This window comes from Aulostomus chinensis, chromosome 10, assembly GCF_037954235.1.
Source record: "Aulostomus chinensis isolate RoL2024-O1b breed Wild chromosome 10, RoL_Achi_v1.0, whole genome shotgun sequence".
In the NCBI taxonomy this organism is placed as follows: domain Eukaryota; kingdom Metazoa; phylum Chordata; class Actinopteri; order Syngnathiformes; family Aulostomidae; genus Aulostomus; species Aulostomus chinensis.
The window spans coordinates 3,355,871-3,376,170 of record NC_141329.1 but is presented as its reverse complement, the minus strand read 5'-3'; the positions used below and the strand labels follow the sequence as shown (position 1 = coordinate 3,376,170).

The following is a 20,300-nucleotide window of genomic DNA, read 5'->3' as shown; positions in this document are numbered from 1 at the left end:
AAGTGTATTGTAGTGTTGGAGCTGGACATGACTTCCTTTTGACAGCAAGCAGGAGCAGGACTGCAGTCAATGTTTGGCGGTGTTTTATGGATAGTTGATAGTATTTTTATAATCTTAAGAACAAGTACATAAAATCACCCGATTTTTAAAGTTGTAATCGGGTTTAGATATTAATTTTCACTCCATAAAAAATACGCCAGGTCAGAGTAAAGGTTTATAAAAGTCTTTATTGGTGGAGTGTGAGAGAGAGGGAGAGCGCGCACGTGGTAGAGTTCTTGTTATCATCCTGCCCTGCCATCTGTCTGTCAAGGTGTTTTATTGTTCTCCTAAAACCTCCTCATGTAAAATGGCACAGTCAACACGTGCATCTCTGATGCTACATTCAGTTTCCACATATTTGTGCAGTATTTCCAACCTTTTCGCGTACACTTTTGTCTCTCTATTTGTTGTACCAGGTGTTTGCAGCCAGACCAGCTCAGTATTCCAACCACCAGTGTATGTCTTGATTTGAAGGCTAGAGAAATGCTACCCAGAGGTCTTATTAGAGCTTAATGGCATGGTCTGTCTTCTCCTGGTTTTTTTTTTTTTTCCCTCGACAAATCAACTCCTCCACATGTCCGTCTCATTCTCACTATTTCTGCGCCTCAGTGTCACATTTTTCTCACCGCCTCCTCCTCCTCCTTCTCCACATCACTATGATCTCTCTCTCTCTCATAAGTCTGTCCTCTCGCATCCCACCACTCACCTCCTTTTGTTTTAGTCTCCTCTTTTTTTCTGTTTTTTTTTTTTTTCTTCTTCAGGTTTGACACTAGGGTGGCTCCACTGGTGTTTGCTGACCAATACCTACAGTTGTCTGCTAAGCTTCCATCCCATAATATTTATGGTCTGGGAGAACATGTTCATAGACAGTATCGCCATGACACAAACTGGAAAACGTGGCCCATCTTCACCAGAGATGCTTTTCCTAATGGGGTGAGGAAGAACACACACACACACACACACACACACACACACACAGGTACACACTCTTTGAGATGATGAGGAAACAAATGTGTATCATACGTGTTCTTCTTTCTTACAGAGGTTGGCATGTTATTTCCTGAAGCTGTTGTCAGTGACTGATGATAAAATAAATCTTTCTAAATTAAACAACAACATGAGCTGCCAGCGATAGCATGTGTTGAACCAGGAAGTTTATGTGTTCACTGCCATAGATAAGATCTGTGTGTGCAGCATGAAAGGATGACCTTCTGTCGGAACTTTTTATGTATAGCTTTGGGACATACAAAACCACATGTGGACTTTGGCGGGCATTGACCATCCGTGAATTTTGTCCGGCTGGTTCGGTTTTAGGCAGTCTTCTTTGCTTTCTCACCCAGTTTTTCTGCAGCTTTGACTTCTGTCTCCACAGCCCTGCTCCAGCCTTCCTTGGAACTTCTTGGTTTTCTTTCTAGGTTAAGCCCTGTTGGAGGGTTGTTTCCTCAGACTGGGCCCAATCCAGCCCAGTTTCCTGTGTCAGATCTGATATTCACTTTCAGATTCTCAGGATATGGCTGTTTTTTGAAGGTTTAAGGTTTCTTGCAGGATTCTTTCTTGGTTTTCCATGTTTTTAGCACCGCAAAGTGCCACCATGATGTAAGGCAGAGTTAGGAGGTGATGAGTCCCTCCGCAAATTTCTCGGGGGTCCGGCCGCACGCAGCCTTGCATTTGGGTTGTTGGTGATGTAGTCAAGTCACCATGGATAATTCTCTATTTTCCATCCTGTACACCACACTGTCTAGCACACAGCATCCCTTCATCTCTGCCTTCCCTGCAGGGAACACACAACCTCTACGGGCATTATCCCTTCTTCCTCTGTCTGGAGGACGAGAGTGGGAAGTCATTTGGGGTCTTCCTCATGAACAGCAATGCCATGGGTAAAGAATACACACACACACACACACACACACTTGCATGTGCACAGAAAAAAAAAAGAACCAAGCACACAAGCAATTACACTGTCCTCAGGCTACGACATAGACTTCCACGGCACTCACTGAACAGTGGTATACGTTTTAAATTTTACGATCAATAAATTCTATTTATGTGAATAATCCAGCAGTTTTACACACAGACTGAATCACACGATTGTACAGCAGAATGTAACTGCCCCGAGCACCAACATTACGAAAGGAGATCGCGAACAGGAAAAACAAACAAACTAAAAAAAAAAACACTTGAAAATGGTTCAAGGGCACATGTATCTCAGGTTATTGCCCTTCCTCCTAACACAAATGGATCTATTCATGCCTCAAAGCATAAATTGTGCTGACAAATCAAAGAGAATATTGCATGGATGTTCACTCTGTGAATCAGATGAGTGAGGGCAACAGGAATGCCTGCTGACATGTTTCCCTCACTCGTGACCGTAGTCGTCCTCGATGAGAGCTTTTCTGATTCTCTTGACTGATATGTGTGTTCATGTCTTCTCTGACAAATGATGCTCTCAAAAACATACAATTTGCAAGGCTCATGAACTTTTATTTTTTGAAAAGCTTATGACTTTCCTGTTCAGAAGACTGCAGCTGTAGACCGCACTGTCTATAATTGGTGTGTGTTTTCAGAGGTGACTTTGCAGCCGGCTCCAGCTATCACCTACAGAACGATTGGAGGGGTCCTTGACTTCTACATTCTCTTTGGAGACACACCAGAACAAGTGGTGCAAGAGTTCCTTGAGGTGAGACACTTCAAATTATGTGTTTCTTGTGATTTTCTAAAGTCAAATAGCACAGCCTTTTTTGCAAAATTTCCAGAGTTGCCCTGAATCAGTTGAGTTTATGTTCCATTCTGTTTCTAAGCTCATCGGCAGACCTGTCATTCCTCCCTACTGGTCGCTTGGTTTCCAGCTGTCTCGGTGGGACTACGGTAGCCTGAGTGAGGTCAAGAAAACTGTGGAGAGGAACCGCGCCGTTGACCTCCCTTATGTAGGAACGAGTCTTTTTGACTCTTACTTTTCAGGCTATTCAGTGTGTTTGACTGTGTTGCTGACAAATCTGCCTAATATCCATCCATCCATCCATTTTGTACCGCTTATCCTGTTAAGTCGTGGGGGGGTGGAGCCTATCCCAACAGCCTTTGGGCGAGAGTCGGGGTTCACCCTGGACAGGTCACCAGTCCATGGCAGGGCCAACACATGTAGACAGACAACCATTGGCTCTCCCAGCCACGCCTACGGTCAATTTAGAGTCTGGATTAACCTGGTCCCCTCTTGATGTCTTTGGACTGTGGGAGGAAGCCGGAGTACCAGAGAGAACCCAGCAGGAACAGGGAGAACATGCAGACTCACCCAGAAAAAAAAAAAAACTTCAAACAATTGCTCCCATCCCAGGACAGCGATAGAAAAAGTTCCATATATCTCACAAGAAGAAGATGAACACATAATACTGAGATGACAAATGGTACCTGGTCTTTTTTTTTGTTACATATCATACACATCAGATGTGTATGTGTTTGGGACATTCCATCCTGTCCTTTTAAAATCAAAATCATTTACATTACTGGTATATTTTTCTCTTCTTGTGTATTTTCCTGATTGAACTGCACAGTCGAGGCTTGTCGTGAGGCGGGGCTGCGAGTTCTCGGGTCCATTTATACGGCCCAGGGCTTTTACTTTACAATGTGACAAAATCCTACCAAGTAAGACTAAGATCATTGTCAGTGAACTGCAGTCTGGAAAATTGAAACACGCACCATGGCTTTCTTGTTATTATTTCAATTTTTTTTTTTTTTTAAATTCTAATCATTGATTTTCTTCACAAAGCAGGAAATGGAAACTGGGGTCAGAACAGCAACAACTCTTAGAGTTTCTACTTGGGTGCCAAATGTTGAGACGGTATTGAAGGATGTTGGAGGGTTTCTCTTTTCTTCAAATAAAATACACAATTAAAGACCAAAGTCATGAGCCACAATACACAATATGTGCTGTGGAGCGTTTCTTTAGCTGCTACGATAGCTGTATAACTTTTTGGAGATCGATACTTCACCTTGTGCACCCCTTGTTAAATCTGAACCATCCATAGACCGCGGTGTGGCTCCGGAGGCGAGTGCCTCAACCACTACACTATCTGTGGAAACGTGATATGAAGGTTGAAGCAGGAGTTCAACAGACAGCCAGAGTGATAGGAATGGCCTTTAGCTTGGACGGGGTAATCCAGCTTTCTGTCAAATAATGGAGAGTCTGCTGAGCTCTATAGGTTCAATCCCAGGACCACTATTTTTCAAGCGTAACTGAATGTTGGTGCTGATCAAAGATCAATCGACTGAGTTCCCTTCATTATCTCATTCATCCTGATCTGAATGTTAAAACTACTTCAACACCTCTTCTCTTCTGACACGCTTGATAAATACCAGTTCTGCTTGACATTTTCACGGGAATGAGCCTCACAGCTTATCTCCATCTGGGCCTGCTAACAGTCGCTGCTGGAAAGTCCTCGACACACAAACTCTGATGTTTGATGTACTTTTTGCTTCTCGCTTATTAAAGTCAACTCCTAATCCTAATCTTTATGTCTTCATAAAACACTTGAACTGTGTCACAACTCTGCAATGGCGCCTCCAATCAAGGACGCAGTTTGAACTCTATCTTATCTAATAAGTAAATATAAGCACATTTCCATCCCATCTCGATAGTTCCCTCTGATTATCTGCAATCCCTCTTTGATATAAAAAGACATTAGAATGCAGCTGCTCCCTCTCCTGCTGTACTCAGTCACGTATTTGATAACCATTAGATAGACCACAAAGGACATTACCACATTCTCCCTAATATGTCTGGAGCTGATTACCATTAGATGAAGGACCTGGCAAAGCCTGGCAAACCATCTGCTTCTATCTATATGCGGGAGATTTAGGCAGAAATAATTACACATAAATTCACACCCTGCCAAAATAAGACACATGAGAAACAACTGGATAGGTCAAACATGCACGCGAGAAAAGCAACATATTGATGGTTTTAAGGTGGAGTGTCAACCTTTTTTTTAACTCAAAAAAATTGAATCTATTGCTAATTATTCCACCCATCCATTTCCTATAGCTTATCAGTTTCGGGTGGCAGGGGGGCTGGCACCTATCCCAGCTGACTTTGGGTGAGATGTCTACTCATTATTCCTTTCAAACATATTCACTGCCAATTAGTTGCACTACGTGTTGTGTTGCTATTTTATCCCCCCCCCCCCCAAAAAAAAATAGTTGTGACATCTTTCATCTTCAAAATTCTGACTTTGAATCGAGTGAAAGTCAGACTTGTTGCCAAGAAGCGCAGCTAACAACACATTTGTGATGCAAAGTTGCAATGCAACACTGAACATGGGTGATGCACGCAGCCCTCAAATCTGTTTTATGCAAGCTTTCTATTTTTTTCCACCCTCTGGGCTTGACACTGTGGCTCTTGCTTATTGGATTTCTGCAAATCTAAAATGATGTTGCCCCCCCCGGCCTTGGTGTACCTCAGGGCACACTCAACCAGGGGCCTCTGTTGAAGTGTTGAGGGGTGTGTCGGTTCAGGGCATTCGCTGGCATCTTTGTTTTGAAGTTGGTTCTAGTCATGTATTGAGGTAGTTGCTAATTCTCTTGTCATGTATTTCCCCACTTTGTGTCGTCAGAGGCTGCTGCAGCTCTGCACAACTACATAATGTTTCTTTGGCAGGTGTTTGGGACATTTTGTGAAGGTTTTTTTTTTTTTTTTTTTTAACTTGTGTCGCAGGACATTCAGTACACTGACATTGACTACATGGAGGATAAGAAGGATTTCACCTATGACAAAGTGAAGTTCAGTGAGCTGCCTCAGTTTGCTGACTACCTGCATGAGAAGGGACAGAGATACATCCTCATCCTGGTAGGAAACTTCTATTCTAAACGAAACCTGTGTATACTGCAAAAAAATGAAGCTGTTGCAGTCTACTTTGAATGTTTGGGTTGCTTTTATCCTGAGCCAGATGTTGTTACTGTGATGGTTTATCACGCTGCACCTATGACATAGCTTGAAAACAACATATTTCATACAAGCTTGCTACTTTGCACGACTTCAGTAAACTCAAATCAGTGAATCTGTTAATGAGCTTTACATGTGAGGGTTCATAATTACTGACAAATTGAATTTTATTGCCTCTATCATAAACTTGGAAGTGTTGCAGCGTCACCATGTAGCCACATCGTTATCAGTCTGTCTATTTGTACAGGATCCAGCAATAGCCACTAGCAGGAGGGTAGGAAATGCTCCGTATGACTCCTACGACCGCGGCACTGAGAAGAACGCCTGGGTCACAGAATCAGATGGGAAAACTCCCCTGCTAGGAGAGGTGAGATGCTTCTGTGGGCAACAAAGAACTGCATATAAATGACAGGATTCACTTGCATTGTTAATTAGGTTCTTATCTCCATTCCAGCCAAGAGCTCATTCATCCAGGAAATAATGCTTGTCACATACTGTAGATACTCCCGTCATCAGCTTGTGAAGAGTCAACCTCTTGTTTAACCTGTGTTTCTCATGGAAGCACAAACACAAGTGTTGTGTGTAAGAGGAGGGGCGGGGCTGTGAGGCCTGGCGGCAAAGCGTCTTGTATTAATCTTTTAGCTTTGAAAAAAGAAAAAAGTGGGTTATCTCCATAATGGGAGTAGCTCATAGTCAAAGAAGTCTGAGCCAAAGTTGTTGCTAGCTCCTGGGCTAACCTCTTTCACTTTAATCAGCAGGTGGCAAGCCAGACATGAACCTGGCTTGTGTCGGGGGGAGTTGTAGCACTTATTCACTGACAAATAGCCTAAACTGTACACACACAGCTGTGTGTATAACAGGGATGTCACTTATTGATCTTCAGCTATTTTATTCCAGACCAGAGCAGAAAGCCTCTGCTGTGCTTGAGCTTCAGAGATGCTCGGGAAATGTACTGCTCTACCTGGTCAATAATATATATTCGCTATTGCAAAAAAAACCAAACTATTCAGTTCATGACTGCCATGCTACTGAGAATGTAGTGGTAGTATTGTTGCTTCCTGCAGCCGTACTACTGCTGAACACTCTCATACACACTGCACGGCTCCTTTCACAGCTGTGTGTTACTGCCAATAACTTCATGCTCAGCACCCTCACTGACCTCACACACAGACTCATGCTTTGAGGGGTTTACTTGCCTGCTTTAAACTCACATTTTCCTTCTAGAAAACTCCTTAAACACACATGATAACAGATGTGCTGAGACCCAGCGGGGGTCAATTTAGGCCTGGCGGGCTGCGGAGATCATAATCCCTGGAACGACGTATGTGGGTAAAACATGCATAACATATTTCAAGGTTTTGTTCTTAAACAAATCAGTGACTAGACCAACGGGATTGAGAATTTCGAAGCTTTTTATATGTTAAAACTATGGATAAGTGGTTCAATAGGACTGACATGAAACTTCACCACGCCGAAAGCACAAGTCCAAAGCTAGCTACAGTGTAGTTCATTCATAGGTAGTGATAGACTTTTCCTTCACGATTGCACTGACCTGTCAGAACTCTTAAAATGTGTTTTTATTGCTAAGAATGTAACTTTTGTTTGACACAGTTTATTTCCTGCAATAATCCAAGCGAATCCATGCTGATGCTCACATCTGGGATGGCCTACAACAACACGTCATCCCTGTGGCACGCTATTGTTTAGCAAGAGAGGGCACTTCACTCCCTGGGGCTGCCATATTGGATTATTGATTTTTATGGAACCTTTAATAGCTCTTACACGCCCTGATGGAATCGCTGCACTGTCACCTTTTTATTGTCTGACTGCTGAGCAGGGAGGGGTGGTTGAATAATGGTATGAGGATGAGCATGCTCACATGCCCTGGGGGCCCGAGCCAAGTTTGTTGATTTATTTATTTAGTTATTTATATGTTATCCGTTTCCCAACATAGCAAGTCCAAAAAGCTCCATCCTGTACCGGGGGTTGGATAAGGAGGTTAAACGTCTGTTGCTCTTTTGCTTTTATAGTGTTGCTTTTGATTATGCACACGATTAGGTCCAGTCCCTCCGCTAATCGCCTTTTCATGCAGCTTATAACAGGTCAAACATATGCATTGATTCCACATTAGTGTTTAATCTTAAAATGTTCTGCATCACTGCATTACAGATTAAGAGTGTGTGTGTGTGTGTGTGAGTGACAGAGAATATGTCAGTGTGTGCAACTGCTGGATGCGTTCCCACTTCTCTCAATGAGAAGCTCATCCTGGCTGTTTGTGCATTATTTCTGTGCGCACAAGTGTGATTAGCATTGATTCTAATTTATTTCACTGTGAATGTATGTGTCCTGGTTATAAAACAGCAGGGTTTTTACAAAGTGACCTCTGCACTGGCTATGTCAGTGATAAAGCAGATACAACAACAGGCTGCTATTTATTCTGCTTTCAAGACAGCTAATTGCTTGCAAAGATAAGGATAAAAGCTTTTCCTGGTGGCCCATATGTTGCGAGTAAAATCATAGCAGGACCTCACTCACGCACATGGGCATTTTTGATCAGAGCACAGAGAATGGATAACAAATGGATCAGAGTAAACAAAAGCAGTGGGAAGAGAAAGGAGTCTATGCTGGTGTAACGGCAGGATTGACAGATGAAAACATGAACAGGAGAATAAACTCAGATGCAGACAGACAGCTAGAAATAATAGATTAGAGAGGAATGCATAGTGAGGTAGACTGGCTTTCTTTCCCAGTAGCAGTGACAGGAGCATATACAGGAAGTCAGGAACAGTGAAGGACCACAGACAAAAAAGACAGATTATCAGGTAAACACAGAAAGAAACAGGCGGGGGACAGGTCTGCTGACGACAGAGGGACTGATAGAGAAAGAGACAGACAGACGCAGAGAGACAGGTAGCAGCCTAGAGACGGAGAAGCATAAAAGCAGGCAGATCGACAAAAAGACATTGAGATATGCAGCTACAAATGCCAACAGATTTTGTTTACTGGGGTGTCACTATTACTAAACTGGAGACGTCAGAGACAAAATCTGGAGGATGGAAGAAATGAAAAAGATGACAACTGTGACTCACCATAAATAATCTCTGACCTTGGAATGGTGTCCACCTGCCAAAAACATCTGCCTGTAAGTGTGAGCGTGTGTGTGTGCGCGCGCGCAAGCGTACGTGCATGCGTCCACGTCTACAGTCTGATTCATGTCTTTGTTGCAAACGTGCTGTAAAGTTTTTGACAATGGAATTAAAAGGTAAAAGATAGCAATGGAGCAACCTTGAGATTTAATATGTGCTGTGCTTTACAGAAGGCCTCAAACACACACATGCGCGGGCGCACACACACAGACACACGTGCATGCACACACAACCTCCTCTTTTCTTTGTGGATTAATCATTTTTCTCAATACATGTCATTAAGGACGACTCCGAACACACAGTCACGTCTGGAGATTTCTATTGCATTATCGATTTCTCCTCTCCTCTATTCTCTTCCTCAACTCGTCTCTCTCTATCAGTTTTATCCTTTACCATTTTTCTCTCATCAATCCCTCCCTCTGCCTCACTTCATCTCTCTCCCCTTCTCTTTCTTTATCATTTCCACATCGCTAATCTGTTTTGTTTTTTTTCCTTCTGACATCTCCACAGGTGTGCTTCTGTGACTCGCCCTACACCTACAGCTGATCATGCTAGCATGAATGACCTCTGCTATTGTTCACATGTACATGCTATTTCAGCTGGTTTACGCAGAAGATTTCCAAAATGGAAATAGAATGATAAAAAGTGAAAGGAATCTCATGCTCCATAGTCTTATTGATATTAACATTTGGAACCTCAAACCCAGCAAGAAGACGAGCCATTGCTCAGACGCGGGGTGATGCCCCTCAGAAGGCTTCCTGTGTTCCGCCAATCACAAAAATAAAGTGCTTTAAAGACTCAAACAATCCACAAAAAGCCAGAGTCATGATTTGTTGCATCAATAATATGGTCCCTTTTTTTTAAAATAATTTGTATTTCATTTCACCTTTATTTAACCAGGGATAAAATCACATTGAGATAAGGCATCTCTTTTGCAAGTGATATATTGCATAATGAGTTTGTTGGTTTTGGTTTGTCACAGTGTGAACTGCACTAACAATTTTAACGTTTGCCAGAGGAAATCATTCACAGGAGTCCATGAAGCTGGAGTGGTTATTAATGTAATGGCACCAGTTCAGCGTTGATGCCAAACCATGACTCGGTGTTTCAAATGTTTTTAATATCTAAACTCTAGCATGTCATGGAGCAGTGATACTTTTCAGACATGAATATAATTTCAGCATCTTGGCATGACATTATATCTCTTCATGAATGAGCAAATGCGATCACATGATAAAGGTGACGTGAAGTGCCAGTTTAAGATAAATATGCATTGATTTAGTGGCTCTAGTCTTAAGATAAAAATATAGAGCTAGAAATTGTTGCCCTTGAATGGTGTCTGGTCCAACAACAACAACAAAAATAACAACCCATCACAGGAATTGATTTATTTTGTGTTATAAATATCACCAGTGTGTTGTATCCTCTCCCTCTCAGGTGTGGCCAGGAGAAACCGTATTCCCAGACTACACCAGCCAAAGCTGCATCGACTGGTGGGTTGATGAGTACGAGCGTTTCTCCCGGGAGATTAAACATGACGCTCTCTGGATTGTAAGTCACGTTTAAATAGCTAATATACCTGTATTCACTGATTAACTGCTCGCTGACAGTTGTGAAAGTGCCAGTGAGTATCTAAGATAAAACGTCTGCTGTTCTACCCTTCTGATATATCTGCAGGACATGAATGAAGTGGCTAATTTCAAGAAAGGATCAACTAAGGGTTGTGCTGACAACAAACTCAACTATCCTCCCTACACCCCAAGTGAGAGATTTGCTTCATTTTCTATGTGACAAGCCCCTCAAACAAACACTCTGTCTTTCTTTATGTGTATAAGACAGTTATAAATATAAAGTTTATGTAGACTGATCTCTGCTATAAAGAAATATAAGCCCATATGCAGCTTGAAATCAAAATGATGAGCACAAATTGATGAATTAGCCACAATAGCCCATAAAGTAAGCTCTGGTCCAGAGGAGAACTCATCTAGAATAGTGGGTCCCTGGTGAAGAATTGTGAAAATGATTTTTCTGTCACGTCTTCCATTCTGATGCCCAGACAGGGTGATCATAACTGGAGACGGCTGATGTTACCTTTTGATTGCTGTCCTCCTTAGCAATCGTCTTCTTTCATTGCCCTTTCTGTCTCTCATTTCCTCATTGTTCCCACTTCCTATTACAGTATATATCAATGTCTCTCACCAGCCTCCCTCCCTCGCTGCATCCCATATTTTTTACTCATTCGATGCCTCCTTTCACCTCTCTTTGCTTGCTGCGTCTCGTCTCTCCAACAGAGATTCTGGATGAGGTGATGTACAGTAAGACACTGTGCATGGACGCCAAGCAGGCCTGGGGGGACCACTATGACGTCCACAGTCTGTACGGCTACTCTATGGTGCTGGCTACTGAAAAGTGAGTGCAGAATCAACGCTAGAAAGATATTGCCAAGTTGCTGACATCCCCTCAAAGCAATTAAACGTCGGCAGACTCAAAATGCACAAGTGCACTGTCACGATAGTGTCACAAACGAAGTCTTTAAAATCAGGCGTTTTAGAGTATCAGCTTATCGAGCAGTGACCACTGAAACGAATTAATGAGCTGCCATGCAAAGTGCAGCAGAGAAATCTGTCAATTCAGAGCAGTGCATTGACTTATGCCCTCCTTTAAATTATGGCCTGTGACTCTTGCAGACCAATTGCACGTTGGATCCCATGTGATAAGTGCAGAAATATTCTTTAATGAGCCCGGCTCCCAGGGTGAGTGAATGAATTTTTCATCTGGGTCTGAGGCTGAAACAGTTGAAGGACCCATTACTTACACAAACCTATGGAGAGGCGTCAGTGTGAGTCAGTTATAATCACAGGCTTGTAGATATACAGTGTAAGAGGGCTGTTGGAGCCATGACAAATGTGGAGTGTAGAGAAAGCAAAAGGGGAGTTCAATGCATGAAAGTAAAGCTAAGGGGGAACACAAAGATGCTAAGTATGTTCTGGTTAAATAAGAATACTGAATAATTTCCCACTGATAAGAAGGATTAGCTTGGGTCAGAGCGCCAACTTCAAGATATTTGTAGGTAATTTAAGAGGAGAAGAAGAGATTTCAAAGACAAATATAACCTTGAACATGTGCTGCTGGATTATTGATTCTTTTCATTGTTTTAATATCTACCTTTGTGGGCTTAAGATCCAGATTTAGTTTTTGTTTGGATTGCATATCAACAACCGTGAACACATAGAAAATTTACCATCCTGGGATTTGAAGCCACTGTTGATGCTGATGAATTGACACAGTACAATAAATATATGGAAATATACAAGTATCCGGTAGTTTGGTGCACAATACACTTGTTATTCATTTCATGTGTGTGCTTGACATACAGCAGACTTATACAGCCTGTGTTGGAGGGAAAATCTAACTGATGCAGCAGACCCAAAGCTAAATAGCTTTTTTTTTCCCTTTTTCTTTTCATTTCAAACTTTTTTTTGTATCTGTCATCATCCACAATGGGGACCCAACTGGAGGCTGTTCATCAGATAAATGTTCATTATTCTGGACTCAATCAAAGATGGACAGTGGAGTAATACAGTGTCACATACCCAGAGTTTTAAAACTTGCCCCCCCCCCCCCCCCCCCCCAAAATCCAACATCGTGTCAATGGTGTCATTTTAACAGACTTTAGGACGCCAGGGAAAGCTCTGCACAACTTCATCTCACAACATAAATATCCATAATTATTTTGCCTTCAGTTTGCTTGCTGCCAGAATTTTAATGTGCACTAATGTTGATGGTATTGAAAATTGACACAATAAGAGAGCAGAGTCTGTCCTCCCAGGTAGGAAAAGAGAGAGGAAAAAAAAAAAAAGACAACAGGATCGAGCATCGACGCACCAAAAACAACCTGGCTGGAGTCCAGAAGAAATCAGCACTGTCATGAGCTCTCAGGCGGACCTCAGTTCATGAATGTTGATGAATAAAACTGGAGTATCACCGGTTTTTTTCTTGAACATTGCATCGCCGTCCGTGCCGTCTGCATGGGTAGAGCCACTCCAGTACCATCATAATGGCGCTGTGGTTTCACTGGTTTCCCTCACATCAACTCAAAAAATTTCAAATGCCATTTGGCTACAGGGAAGTCCGCTAGTTTACTTTGATGCCGACTTCACCGAATTGCATTTTTAAGCTTGACGTGAAGTGAAGCGATATCACCACAGACTTCAGGGAAACGGCCTTATCAGCTGATGTAAATCAATTGCAGCCAGGTTGCCATGGTGATGCTAACTCGTGCCTGCTAACAGGGAGGTAATAACCAAAAAAAAAAGAAAAAAAATCCATAACCTGTGGAGGTGGAGGTCATTGCAAACAGTAGTGTTGCATATCCCTACCACGCAGGACACACAGACGAACAAAGACACAAATTATATGCATGAAAGATAACATACTGCTTTAATACACATGGCCACACACAGACCTAAACACACTGGAGGCCATGAAACAGAAGCCCTCTGAATCCTAATTGCTGAGTCACTCCTTTGGAATTAAAGGTATTTCATCTATTCTTTCATTTCACATTCCTTTCTTTCCCTCCATATGTCCTCCAATTAATATGCATTATTGGCAGGAGACGCAATTTGTAAACATCATCAGTTCTTTATATTGTCATGGAAATCGATTCTTCAATTTCTCTCATTAAACAAAATAATAATGCAAAGTGGAAGAAGAAAGGGAAGATCTTAGTCTCCGTTGCTGTGTGTGTGTGTGTGTGTGTGTGTGTGTGTGTGTGTGTGTGTGTGTGTGTGTGTGCGCGTGCGTGCGTGCGTGTGTGTGTGTGCGGTATCCATTTCTGCTCTGTGCTGGTTGAGTCTCCCTCTCTTTCTCCCCCGACATCGCTTTTATCTTAATGACCTTTCTCTCTGTCTCTCCACGCTATCTCCTCTCCATCCCACAGAGCTCTGCAGCGCGTGTTTGGAGGAAACCGTACCCTGATGTTGACCCGCTCCTCCTTCCCAGGTGTTGGAAAATATTCGGGTCACTGGCTGGGGGACAATGCTGCCAACTGGAACGACATAAAATGGGCCATCCCTGGCATGCTAGAGTTTGGGCTCTTTGGGGTTCCCTATGTGAGTTCTACACCTTCATAGAAGGACAAATACTCTTTATGACGCTATAAGAATGTGAGTTTCTCTCTGGTGTTACAGGGAAATAAAGTGTACTTGTTTGCAATGATTCAGGTGAACCACAGTTGCAAGGACTTACTTTATCACTGCATTAGTCTGAGCTACTCATTTGACAATCTAATCACCTTTGTTTTTAGTGTATAAATTCATTGTTTCTGTCGAGTTTTTTTTAGGCATTTAGTTTTTTGTCTTTTTTTTACCCGCACATTTTAACACAAGTATATTCACTTTCTGCTCCTTACAGTTTTAAAGAGGCTCCTCAGTTCTGTCAGAGGTGCAGCTTTTGACAAACAGAAAAGGTGCAAAGTGAACAGATTGGAATAGAAAAGGTCTTTTACGTAGTAGCTGCTAGCACCTCCAAGCAACAAGCATTTGTAGACTTTCTGATACACACTGACATGCCTCTAATATTCGGTGTGTAATGCACCTGGACAAGAAAATAAAAAGATGTGTTTTGAATCATCAACCCCCGATGAATGTTCGTGAAAGTGCATTTTCATCTCGTAGCAAAGAGTAGAGAGTAAACAGAAAGAACACTTGTGTAACGTAAAGACAGCCTGTAACATGTTTGAGAGCATGAGCCAGTCACAAATCCGAATGCGTTCCAGTTAACATGCAGCTCTGGCGTTCATTCCCAACTGTCTAAGGAGCGTTCAGCTGCTCAGTGAGATCTGTGTTCAGGGGGCAGGCAAGAAAAAGTGAGCCTGGAATGAGATCTGTTAACATGTTCGGAAGAGTGCCTTTTTTTTTTTTGTTTCCCCTCCCCAGAACACTTCAAGTCCATGGCTCTAAGAGTAGTCAACGCTTTACACTTGCATTTACGTGAAATGCACCAACAGCCTCCTCACGCAGTGATCTCAGAGATGCCAGCGACCCCCTGCTGTAGGAAACCACTGAGCCTACAACCACCATCCTCACACCCCGGTTATGTTGTTGCATGGATAACAATGCATACAGCAATTCCTAAACACTTGACATGTTCGGTGTCCACATACTTACAGAGAGGGGGAGGGGGAGGGGGGAGCAATGGGATTTGGATCGATTTCCTCCCATTGAGTCTGTTATAATATGTGGCCAGTAGTGAACAATAGAAAGCAAGCAGTCTCTGTGGACGGACTGTTGATGGAAAGTCTCTTTCTTGGGCTCCATTGTGTAATCAATGTTAATAAAGATCACATCTGCTGTCCGCCTACAAATCCTGTCTGACTTAAAGTGACAACATCTTAAAGAGGAATATGTGGCCAGTTATCGCATCGTTGTTATTCTGAAATCCAGGTTTGTTTTTTTTTGCCCCTGAAGGTTCTATTTTAGTTCAGTGTCGAGCTGACACAATCTCTGACCACCGCAATTCACAGCGTCTACTTTCTTTTTCTTTTTTGTTGTTGTCCTTTTCTGTGTGTTTTTACCAACTGTATGATTCCATTACATTGAATGTGACACTGCAAGTTGTGGATAATACCTTGCTGTTGTCCCTCCATGTGTTTCAGATTGGAGCTGACATCTGTGGATTTTTCGATAACTCAAGCGAAGAGTTATGTCGCCGCTGGATGCAGGTGGGAGCTTTCTATCCCTTCAGCCGGAACCACAATGCTCAGGGCTACAAGGTACTGTAAAGGCATTTGTTGTACAATTCTTATATTAAAGTGTCAGTTAGATTTATGTATCACATATTCATTGTTTGATCTTAACGCTGCAGGATGGTCCCCTCATTCCGTAATACTGAACAGTTGCTACAAACTCTAAAAATGGAAACTTCATGGAGATGGCTTTGAAACCAGTACAACTGGTTTGTATGGGAGCAGTGAGAACTGAGTTTAGTTTGAAAGTTCGGTGTTAAAACATTTCCTAAATTAGTTGCTATTGGTAGGAAAAGGTGCTTGTCATTTGGAGCTGGCAACCATTGCTTTTCCAGTATAAAATGATGGAATTTTTTAAATTTTTAAAGAGCTCGTACACGACTACATTTCACAGATTGTGTGCTGGGATTTAATGTCATGCCAGTGTTAATGAATCAATTTAACAATAGCATGCATGTGGACGGCCACGTTGCAAGTATGTGGGCATGTTTTCATTCCTTCTTTTTTTTTTTTTTGAAATCTCGGAAACCAAAACTCTCCAATTATCACTCGGCAGCCAAAGACAGATGGAATTAGTACAAAATCCAACGTGCAGTGTTTGACCCAGCTCTGTAACTGTCATGATCTGAATGCCAAGTGATCTCTACAGTAACAATTACAGCTCAGTGTTTCCCAGCCCTGGTCTTGAACCCACTCCTCATGGCTCCTACACACCTGTTTGGAATGAATGAATCAGGCTCTGCAGCGGTCGACAGACTCTTGCTCATTTGAATCGAGGTTGTTGGAGTGTGGAGACATCAAAAACCTGCTGGGCAGTCGGTCCTCAGGACAAATTTGAGCTGGCTGCTCTCTTATTGTGCCATTTTTACTTTGCACAGTTTGAAAACAAAATTTTATCGTTTTTTTTTGGACTTTCTCTAACATTTCTCAGGCTTAAGAGCTACATTTAACATTACAGTGTTCTGTGATTACTCTTAAACACATTGAGGAGCGTGAAAGGCAGGACGGACAAGTCCCTTATTTTTTGTGAGTTTCCCTTCGTTAACTGACTACTTTGCTTGAATGTTGGATGAGGCTTAATTCCCCTGAGACACAGGAAGAGCGCCCGCTGAGCCTGGAACAGTATTTATATTGATGTTGCATACTGCGCTTTTATTCTGGATGAACACAAATAACTAGAGAGAAAAAGTCAGTCCCCAGGGTTGAATAGTGTGAAAATTGATGCTCTCGCTACATTCTTCATATGACATTTCCATGCTCATCACTGCTGCAAGAGAACAGTGTTGATTTAGCAAAGAGTGTGGTGTGTGTGTGTGTGTGTGTGTGTGTGTGTGTGTGTGTGTGTGTTGGGAGTTTGAGGATGGATTGTGTTTGCTGGAGGACAGGGACATGATGATGATGATGAATTTGAAGTACGATTTCCACTAAACGAGACAGTTAATGTGTGACCTTTGGTTTGCCCTAATCATAGTTCTCATCACACAGCTATGCAGACCAGTCCATACACACACACACACACACACACACACACACACACACACACACACACACACTCTGTCTGTCTGTCTCTCTCTCTCTCTCTCTCTCTCTCTCTCTCTCTCTCTCTCTGAGGTGCCAAGGGCATAAATGATTAGCCAGATGAGATCAGCACGGCCTGTTAGCAGCTAATCACCCTCTCACTCTCCACTATCATTGAAATTAAATCACACTTCCTGTTACTTTTCTGCAATTTTCCCTTTCTTTCTGTTACTTTTCCACAATTTTTCCTTTCTCTCATGTTGTCTTTCACTCAATTTATTTGCCAAATCTGCTTTTTTGATAATCCGTAGTGTCCATTTAATCTTCCTCACTATAAATAGGTCCACAAATAAATTAACATTTCTATAAATTTGCTCTGTTACTTTGCTCCCATGTCTCTTCCACCATGTGCCTCGTTTCCCCTTCAATGCCTCCTTTTCTTTTACACCACCTCTGCCTAGGTGGTGCATTGTTGTCAGTGTCTCTCTTTTTTTGGGGGGGGTTTCTTTTGTTTCATCCATGAATCCATTTGTTTCCCCGTCACCAGCCCCAGGATCCAGCTGCGTATGGCCCAAGCTCAACCCTGGTCGAGAGCTCGAAACATTACCTGAGGATACGTTACACACTTCTTCCTTACCTCTACACTCTCTTCTTCAAAGCTCACACCACGGGGGAGACTGTTGTACGGCCCATCATGCATGAGTAAGTCACTGGACATATTGTTAATGTACTGGCAAGTTCTTGCTACTCCCAGTGCCCCAGTTTTTAGATATTCAGAGAATCATTTCGAGGAATTGACATTAAAAAAATGGAAACACTCATCCGAATATAGAAACTACTGCAGGATTATTTTAAAATCATGAAAGAAACATATTCCACTCTAAATTTATTCCCCTTCTATTGTAGGAGACTGCAGGGTAAATTGGGCCAGTGGATAACCTCGTAACCTTTGCGGTCATGTGACTACAAATTAAGGAAGTGCACTTCATATTAGTTAATTCTCTTGAAGTGAAGCACATGGAGGGAGTGGCGAGAGAGAACCAGTGCAAAAGTAGTGATTTATTTCATGTCAAAACATACATTTACTGCCTTACTAATACAAACTTCTGCCAGTGATGGCCAGGAAGCTGCGCTTGCAGAATACTGCATCGTCACATTTGATATTCATGTGAAATTTTGCTTAATTTGATTTTTGACCACCAAATTCTTCATTCGCGAGTGCATGCCAGAATTGCTGCCACATTTGAGGAGGTCCAAGGCGCTCCTGAGACTCAATGTCTCTGAGAACCGAACAGACGGATAAACCAGGAATGTAATGCCTCTCACCACAGCTGCTGTTGACACAGAAGCATAAAGAGAAATCCTGTCAAGTTTTGACTGTCAGGTGTATTGCCAGAGAAGAGCTGTCGAAGACTATCAAAACTTAGAAAAACCACACAAAACACATGCTGGTGTGAGTAAATAGTAGGTTGTACACTACAGGAGACGGCTGATAAAACAGAGCCGAGCATCTCAAAGAATGCAGTTCATCCATGTTGCCATTCGTCTGCCAGAAGAGTCGTCATGCTTCAGTCATGAGGCAGAAAACATGTGATGGCAGCCAGAATATTCCTGCGGTTGAGACCAAGCGAGAGCGGACAATGTAGGATGCTTACAATTCAGTTTGGAACACGCTATTGACTGAATGTGTAACCAAGTGATTCATGAATATATATTTAACATCTACATTGTATGATTAATTTAAGAACTGCCGAGGTTCATTTTACAATATCCAGTTATGAATTTAAACAGTCAAAACAATTGTCATCATTATTAGAGCAGCTAATGTTGGCAAACTGTCGGATGAAGTTTCCATCATCCATCCATCTATTTTCTCCCTCTTCTCCTGTTGAGGGTGGTGGGGGTGGAGCCTATCCCAGCAGCCTTCCCCCTGGACAGGTCACCAGTCCATGGCAGGGCCAACACATATAGACAGACAACCATTGGCTCTCCCAGCCACGCCTACTGTCAATTTAGAGTCTGGATTAACCTGGTCCCTCTTGATGTCTTTGGACTGTGGAGGAAGCTGGAGTACCAGAGAGAACCCAGCAGGAACAGGGAGAACATGGAGACTCCACACAGAAAGACCCCATGCTGCAGCCGGGGCTCAAACCCGGAACCTTCTTCCTGTTAGGCGACAGTGAGGACCACTGCTCCACCGTGCCGCAGATGAAGTTTCCATTTAGGAAAAGTTTTTCACACAAATGAGAAAAAGAAGCTGTGTTTACAGCCAAGCTCGGAAACTGTGTGACTGGGTGGAGGAGTTTTCTGCTTCCAAAATGTTGCTTTTATGAAGATGTTTTCTTTTAATGTTCACTCTGTTACATTTAAAAATGTATTAGTTCAGATTTTAGATGCAGATCATAAATTATGGGTGGCAAACAGATGTAAAACAATGTTAGTGTCCAAAAGACATTTTCCACTTTTTTTGTATCAGGTTTAAAAAAAATAACTATTTTCAAAAATCACATGTAAAAATGATTTATTAATTTACAATGTTGTTGCTAAGGTTCTATTCGGACAGCGCCACCTGGGCAGTGGACCGCCAGTTTCTGTGGGGGAAACACCTGCTCATCACACCTGTACTGGACCCGGTCAGTCAATACAAAACTTAGATATCCACACGTGCACACACGCTCGTACACACGCTCACGCACACACACATCAAATACTCAAGATCATATGCATATTCAGAATGTGCATGAACCCAGTTGAGACACATATTCACATCCACAGCTCATACATACATACACACAAAAGACACACACATACACACACACACACACACACTCTGACCTCCACTGGGAAAACATGACATGGGAGTTTCTTTGTTGCCCTCCCCTCCTCTCATCCCTCTTTCTTCTCTTTCATATTCTTC

The 20,300-nt window shown here is 42.4% G+C and overlaps 1 protein-coding gene across 9 annotated transcripts in view; it reads left to right on the top strand.

Annotated features, from left to right (window-relative positions):
* The window catches only part of si (sucrase-isomaltase), a 63,610-nt gene that overhangs the window by 8,395 nt on the left and 34,915 nt on the right, over positions 1 to 20,300 (top strand). For all 9 annotated transcript variants that reach the window (XM_086215597.1, XM_086215593.1, XM_086215594.1 and 6 more), the window contains 13 exons: positions 801 to 972; positions 1,817 to 1,916; positions 2,604 to 2,716; positions 2,838 to 2,963; positions 5,744 to 5,875; positions 6,219 to 6,338; positions 10,555 to 10,668; positions 10,795 to 10,879; positions 11,409 to 11,526; positions 14,060 to 14,231; positions 15,776 to 15,892; positions 17,931 to 18,085; positions 19,932 to 20,016. In XM_086215597.1, the coding sequence (XP_086071723.1) occupies positions 801 to 972; positions 1,817 to 1,916; positions 2,604 to 2,716; positions 2,838 to 2,963; positions 5,744 to 5,875; positions 6,219 to 6,338; positions 10,555 to 10,668; positions 10,795 to 10,879; positions 11,409 to 11,526; positions 14,060 to 14,231; positions 15,776 to 15,892; positions 17,931 to 18,085; positions 19,932 to 20,016 (1,609 nt within the window). The remainder of the gene's footprint in view (positions 1 to 800; positions 973 to 1,816; positions 1,917 to 2,603; positions 2,717 to 2,837; positions 2,964 to 5,743; positions 5,876 to 6,218; positions 6,339 to 10,554; positions 10,669 to 10,794; positions 10,880 to 11,408; positions 11,527 to 14,059; positions 14,232 to 15,775; positions 15,893 to 17,930; positions 18,086 to 19,931; positions 20,017 to 20,300) is intronic.